At 44.6% G+C, this 7477-nt stretch overlaps 1 protein-coding gene across 1 annotated transcript; it reads left to right on the top strand.

The window, feature by feature from the left end:
• Positions 1–1360: 1360 nt before the first annotated feature.
• Positions 1361–7343, top strand: LOC120652492 (probable apyrase 1). The gene is made up of 9 exons (XM_039930340.1): positions 1361–2210; positions 4204–4332; positions 4439–4495; positions 4656–4748; positions 4999–5204; positions 5694–5788; positions 6279–6496; positions 6604–6793; positions 6894–7343. Exons 1-9 carry the CDS (start codon positions 1878–1880, stop codon positions 7004–7006), a joined length of 1434 nt encoding a protein of 477 aa, XP_039786274.1. The 5' UTR covers positions 1361–1877; the 3' UTR covers positions 7007–7343.
• Positions 7344–7477: the final 134 nt, after the last annotated feature.

Below are 7477 nucleotides of genomic sequence, written 5' to 3' on the forward strand. Positions count from 1 at the left end.
GTATTCGACCACTGTACCCCGCGATTCGGGGAAAACGACGACTTCCACGCCCCACTCATGTGCGCTGCCCCTCCTTGTGACTATAAAAGGAGGAGGCAGGCTACCTTTAGACGGAACGCTCAGATGCTCTCTCTCTCTCAGAGGACGCTCAGACACTCCCAGACGAGATCCACCATCACTCACGCTACGGCATCCCTATACGTCTCGTTCAACCCCTCTTTAAGCAGAGACTTGGGAGCCTTCCTCCCTCTCTCGCCTCGCTTGTATCCCCTACTACAAGCATTCCGGGTGGAAGATAATACAGTGCCCTCGCACACCCCCTTTGCTGGACATACGGCCCCGCGGCCGGAACCAGGATAAACCGTGCGTTACTGTGTTGCCTCTTGCATCATCATCTGGGACGAAAAAACACGCAGCATTTACTAGTTGGGATCCAGACCCCCGGGTCGGGACACCGACAATCTCCAAACATCTGTGTTAAATGAAATTCGAGGTGGGTCAGCTTGCCTTCTTATATTTCAGGAACCAGTTTTTCATGCACGATGAATAAAGTTAGCTGGGAAGTAGATACGGGTTGGTTGCTGCTCTTTTGCACGGCTGAGCCCACGCTTTCAAAGTCGGGGGCTGGAGTATATATTGGCACATTCAAAGCTGATACATATATGTTGGCACGGTTCAAAGCTGGCGAATTTACGAGAAATTTTTCTAAAGAAAAAACATTAACGCAACTTCCCTTAAAATGGGTTTTCATGATTTTACAGTATTTTACTTGTTTGCTTAAGATGTTTCACAATATGTTAGGAGAACTCAATGTATGCACACGTACTCTCACCATATAGATCAAAGAATCTTGTGATGTATTTTCTGCTATGTGTTTCTCATTCACTGCGTTCGGCGGGCTGGAGAGGTTGGAGCTGGAATGGTGTGAGAAAAAAACACTGTTACTTGACTGGTGGCTGAAGGCTAGTGCTGGAGCGATGTGAGAGAGAAATAATGTAGGGCTGGAGGCTACGGTGATTATATTTTTCTAGTCGCGTTCCATCCTGTCTGTCCCACTGATCAATGCAAGGGTATCACACTGTTTCCAAAAACCGTATTATTTTCATACTGCACAGAGTGTTTTTGGATGTATTTTCCTCATTTCCTGTACGCCGACTGCCGAGTATTTTGAATTTTGAAGCGATGTTTGTGTGCGCGACAGCGCGAGTCAGCCTCTGTGAGCCAAGTTTTTTTTTTTTTTTTTTGAAAGGGGCCTCTGTGAGCCAAGTGGCGATAGCATCCCACGGGCCTGGCGCTCGTGGTCCTTGGGGCAGCAGCAGCCAGCAGCCCACGGCCCTGCACGCGCGCCCGGCCGGCATCTCCGTCCCTCGGCCAGTCACCCGGAAACACACGCCTCCGGCCACCTTGCCCCACAGGTCCCCCACCGGACCAGGCCGGTTTCCCCGCTCCCCCCTCCCCCCTCCGCCGTGAGTGATCGTGAGCACGGCGAGAGCCGCCTCCACGAATCGAGCCAATTTGCCGCCCGTGCCTCCAGCCCCCCTCCGCCGCGATCGCAATGCCACCCCGGAGTCAACCCCAACGGTCGCCGTGACCCGCGCCGGAGAGATCTCTCGCGCCGAGCCCGTGGCACCGCGCAGCTGCGTGCTGCCGCGCAGGCCCGCCCACCCATCCCGGCACGCGCTCGATAAGGCCGCCGCGCGCGGCCGCCCCGCGCCGACACGCTGGAGCCGCCGCAGCAGGAGGCGGTGAAACCGTCGCCGACCAACGGCCGCATCCGCTACCGCACGCCCTCGGCGGCCGATCTGCTCCACGCCGACGATCTCGCCGCCGCCCCCTCCGCCCTGGACGCCGCGGCGGCCACGGCGGCGGCCGCGAGGATGCGGCGCTACTCGGGCGCCGGGGCACGGCAGCAGCAGCAGACGGAGGCCGTGGCCGACCGCGTGCACCGGTACCGCGGGGTGCTGCTCGCGCCGGTACTCCTCATCTCGTTCGTGCTACTTCTCATGCCACGCGCGCCGCCATCCGCCTCAGGGGGTGGGCTCCTCGCCGCCGGAGGTCGGAGGTGGGGCCCCCGGGCCGTTGAAGACGGATCGAACAAGTACGCCGTGATATTTGACGCCGGCAGCTCCGGGAGCCGCGTGCACGTGTATTGCTTCGACGAAAGCCTCGACTTGGTGCCCATTGGGAAGGAGATCGAGCTGTTCAAGCAGGTGAATTGGTTGGGCTTTTTCCTTGTCCATTCATTTTTTGGTTTAACTTGCGTACTGTGTGGCGTTGCTGGGTGGGTTTGTTCATTCTGTGGTCTGATGCAGGGGTGTTCTGGAGTGTCCTTTGAGACGAGATTGATATGATACAGCCTGTTTGGTCTGCTGATCTAAACTAAATATTGGTAGCGCCAGTGACAATATGCCTCTCTAACAGCAATGAAAATTCAGTAACACCGGAGGAATCTAACAAGATATATAATGTATGAGTATGACCAATCTAAACAATGATTATTTTCTTTTGACAAAGTGCTGGAGTTGTTTGGTTTTTCGCTATTCCAAAATTTTGGTTTGGCTACTGAGAGTTTACAAATAAATAATCCTGCACCCCTTTTTTTTGGATAGTATCCTGCACATATGTTGTGCAAAATTTGCGTAGTATTGCAGATATAATTGCTTAGGACCAGATTAAGAATTGTGAAATGTGGCGATTGATGCTGATCCTTTTATTTGTTTCCCATAAATTGTTGGAGCCATAACCTACTATCTCTAGACTTTCATGGCCAGAAGAATATTGAATGATGAAGTGATCCCACTATGTGATTTTATCTTTCATATTTGGATATGACATGTAGCACCTTTTCCCGCAATTAATAACCAGAAGTTATAGTATCTTAGGGCATGTATAACACAAGGTGCTTAGACATGAGTACTTAAAGAGAGAGAATGATGTTACATCATTAAGCATCGGCATGTAAAATGCAAAGTGCCTAGACACGATAGGCTCAATCACCTTGCTAGCACACTTTAAGCACTGGTGCAAACTTAAGCATCCTATTCACCTTATAAGCACATTACTTGCTGTGAGATCTTGCAGTCTTGCCATACTAAGCATTAAGCCAGGACCTTGTCATGATACATGAGTGTTATTTATTCAAATGTGAAATCAGCGGATTTTTACTTATCATGTCAACTTTAGGACTTTCACAACTCTCTTTGACTTTCTTGCTTTTGAACTCAGGAACATTGTTTAGTTATTTGATTGTTAAATACATGACAGCAGACAGCTGATTTTTGGGGAATAATCCCGAAAGAGAGAAGATTCAGAAAGCTATTTTCTACCTGGATTTTGTTTGAATGCTTTTGGACATTCTTTATGAATCTGTTTGAATTTTGGAATGTCTTTGCTGACAGTCATGTTGAAAATTAGCTTGAAGTATTGGCCCTTTATTAGTAGGAAATTGGATTGGGAATTCTGTCCTATCTGTTTGGCTATCCAAAACTTGATATTTCGCCCCCTCATAGAACCTATCAGGCTTTTTTTGGAAGGAAATATGTCATGTTATGGATGCTAGAACAAGAAAATTTGGACCTTTAAAACATCGGGAATCACACCAAAATCAATGTAGATGTTCTGCAAAATCGCAAAGTTGCATGTAGATGTTCCGAGATTGTATCTCCACAAAGCAATTTAGAGGCTTGAACAGCTTATCATCCTGGTTGAGCCAGTCTTCTCTTCTCAAAACAGTGTACCACGTAAAGAAAAACTCGACCAGGGGGAGAGACGTCCCCCTGATTTTCATCTTAAGAAGCTTGTGATGTGACTCGAACCTGGGCTGGCTCAGCAAACCGCTTCTCTAGCGTGTTCGGCTGACCAGTTGCACCGTGAGAGTGATTGATTATAGGTGCAAGGCACGGGTACAATTATATAGGCAAGGAACCCTAGGATATGGCTTATGGAAACAGAACCAATCGGGAATCCTTGCCTAACACAATCAGAACCTAATCATCTATCCCTGGGATCGCACAAGCATGTGCGGCAGCCCAAGGCCCAAGGGGGCCTGCTGAACCAAACCCCTCCGCTAACACTGATATCTGCAATTAACCTTTCCATATACTGTTGTCCTATTATATATTTGAATTAAAAAGAGCAATTGACCATCCAGAAAAGAGAGGGAAAATCTAACATCTCTGATTCTACATCTTCGTTTTGGTCTAGAAAAAACCAGGCCTGAGTGCTTATGCGAAGGATCCACAGGAGGCTGCTGAATCGCTTATTTCTCTTTTAGAGGAAGCTGAAAAGGTAGTTCCAGCAGAGTTGCGTCAGCAAACGCCTGTCAGGGTTGGGGTGAGTGATGGTTCTTATATTGCATTTTATGGTAGTGGAAGCTGAAACAACATCAGTTTTGGCAACAGTGTTTCTAGCAAAAATGTGATTTTGGACTGTTGTGCAGGCCACTGCAGGTCTCAGAGCATTAGGGACTGAAAGGTCTGAAGAAATTTTGCAAGCGGTAAATATTCTCCTTGTGGTGGTCTGGCAGTAGCATGTCATATCCCTCAAAATGTGATCATTCCACCTTTTCTTTTGTAGCCTATATGATGTTCTTTGTATTCTCCTTTATTTTGTATTATCTGATTTCGTTTTGTTATTGTTGAATATGAATTCTGTAGGTTAGGGAACTTCTTCGTGACAAGAGTTCTTTCAAATCCCAGAGAGATTGGGTTACTGTTCTAGATGGATCTCAGGAAGGCGCATTCCAGTGGGTACAGTGTTGTTCTAATTTTATTCAAAATTCAATATGCTTTGGAGCTTGATTTTCTTCCTTTCTCGTTCTTTTAGAATTTTCTGTAGTTGGTGTTAACCTGTTCCCGTCTAACTTTGACTTTGCAATGTCCATAATCACATTTTTGGCATTTTAAATTTGAAAGGAAAATGGCTTATCCATTTGCTGTTCTCCTGCAACCTTCACAACAGAAAGAAGCAACATGGATGTCTTTTAATTTTTTTTTGTAGGTTACTATCAATTATCTTTTGGGAAAATTGGGAAAGCCATACTCAAACACAGTTGGAGTTGTTGATTTAGGAGGTGGTTCAGTCCAAATGGCTTATGCTATATCGGAGAAGGATGCAGTAAAGGCACCTGAAGTGGCAGATGGTGAAGATTCATATGTGAAAAAACTCCTACTTAAAGGAACCACATACTATCTTTATGTACACAGGTTTGCATCAAACATGACATTACATTCTAAGATTATAATCGACTTTGCTGCTATTTTCTGCCAATTTAATATGCCAATGATGTCTAAAGCCCGTGCTTAAAGTGGCTTACTCGAAATTTATAGAACCAGTCCATATACAGTCATGGTATGGTTAGCAACTATCTCATATTCCAAGTTTGAGTTCCTTTGTCACTGTAGAAAGCTGAAACCTGCAATTATTTGGAGGTGCTACCACATGTTAGCAGCTCGGGTAGTAATAGTTTTAGAGAGCTAATCTGTGGGCAATAATAATATTTGGCAGCAATCATACTCGCCAGTGAAGCCACCTTATCTCTTTTGGTGAACCCTACCACTTCTAATGACATGGAACAGCATAATTTACCACAATTTAATTGGCTTATGTAGGAACTAGCATCATAATACTCCATCTAAACAAGCTATGTAAAGAGCATAGATATAAAATATAACGGCAAATATTGTTATCCACAGTTATTTGCATTATGGTTTGCTGGCGGCAAGAGCGGAGATCTTAAAAGCCGGCGAAGGCAATGATTACAGCGACTGTATGTTGGAGGGGCATCATGGTATGGTTGCTTCTTCCTTTTTTTTTAATCTTCAAGGCCAATATCTAAACCTGATATAGCATTAGCTCGTTGTCTTTTTGGAATTTGAAATGAACTTCCTACATTTTACAGTGAAACTATATCGGCATTGAAAGGGTGAATGATCATTTTGAAACAAAACCAAAAGTATGAAAAATACTATTTTCCTGAACTTTATTCTGTTCTATGCAGGGTCCATACCCTGTTACGAGATAAGCATAAACCAATTTTATGAATTATGATAGAGGCCTTTGATAAAATATTAGTCAAACATCGCACCGTTCTGTATAAAAAAGGCCTTTGATAAAAGGATGCTACTTTATCAGCAGATTAATCTTATGATGAATACATGTTCCAGATTCCAACAAAGATGAAATTGTCCAATCTAAGTTATTGTTTAAATTGTCAATATATGTTTTCTGTTTATTGCTCGCACTATTTTATCATATCTTGAACGTGCCATTAATTTCAGGGAAATACAGCTATGGTGATAATACGTTTGAAGCATCAGGCTCACCTTCTGGTGCTAGTTATTCCAAGTGCAGGGTTCTTGCAGTGAGAGCTCTTCAGGTTGATGAACCAGCATGCACTCACATGAAATGCACATTTGGTGGTGTGTGGAATGGTGGCGGTGGAGATGGACAAAAGAACCTCTTTGTAGCATCATTTTTCTTTGATAGGGCTGCTGAGGCAAGTCTATTTCACAATTGAGCTCTCTGATTTTCCTGAAGTGAATTGCTATTGGCTCACTAATCCTAATCACGACTTGCACCTAATTGTGTCTCATCTATGCTCAGGCTGGTTTTGTTAACCCAAATGCAGCGACTGCTAAGGTTAAACCCTCGGACTTTGAAGAAAATGCACGGCGTGTTTGTAAATTGAATGTGAAGGATGCAAAGGCAACCTACCCTGATGTCTCAGAGGAGAACATTCCCTACCTTTGCATAGACCTTGTCTACCAGTACACATTACTTGTTGATGGATTCGGTATGGCTTATTTCAGAGCAGAAATGTCACGATAACCCTAGAACTTATAGCCTTCATAGATATTTTCCTATTCTTATTGCCTTTTTTTTTGTTCTTTCAGGCGTGGATCCTTATCAAGACATTACCTTGGTAAAGAAAGTGCCTTATGGCGATTCACATGTTGAAGCAGCATGGCCCCTTGGTAGTGCCATTGAGGTTGCATCTTCATCATAGGCAGAAACAGCTCGGCAGAAGTTATTTCTCTTTCTTTTTCTCTAAAAGGTCTTTCATCATTATAGTTTTGGCTTAGTTTACTGATCAGCAGTAGTGAGTTTAGATCCTCAGTTTGATGCTAGGGTTTTGCCTCAATTCACCATTTGTTCTCCATTTCTCATTCTATTTGTTTAGCTTCGTACACAGTAACATATACAGGAGTATAGGTTGGAGTTGTTTTCTGCTAGCATTTTTCACCCTACCTCCACATTTGTTTAAAGCCTTTGTCATTCATTATTTTGCCTATTCTGATACATAAATCTATTATTCATCTCCATATATGATTGTGAGTTGCTTAGTGTGATGCCCGTGTTTCTTTTTGCCAAGTCATATTGCTCGCTGATTTCCCATTACTCTTGACAAGGAAGCAATGACGGAGGCATGAGTTATGCACCGTGGCATGAGTTCAGAGGCCTGGCTTCGATCAAGCCT

This window comes from Panicum virgatum, chromosome 9K, assembly GCF_016808335.1.
Source record: "Panicum virgatum strain AP13 chromosome 9K, P.virgatum_v5, whole genome shotgun sequence".
Taxonomy (NCBI): Eukaryota; Viridiplantae; Streptophyta; class Magnoliopsida; order Poales; family Poaceae; genus Panicum; species Panicum virgatum.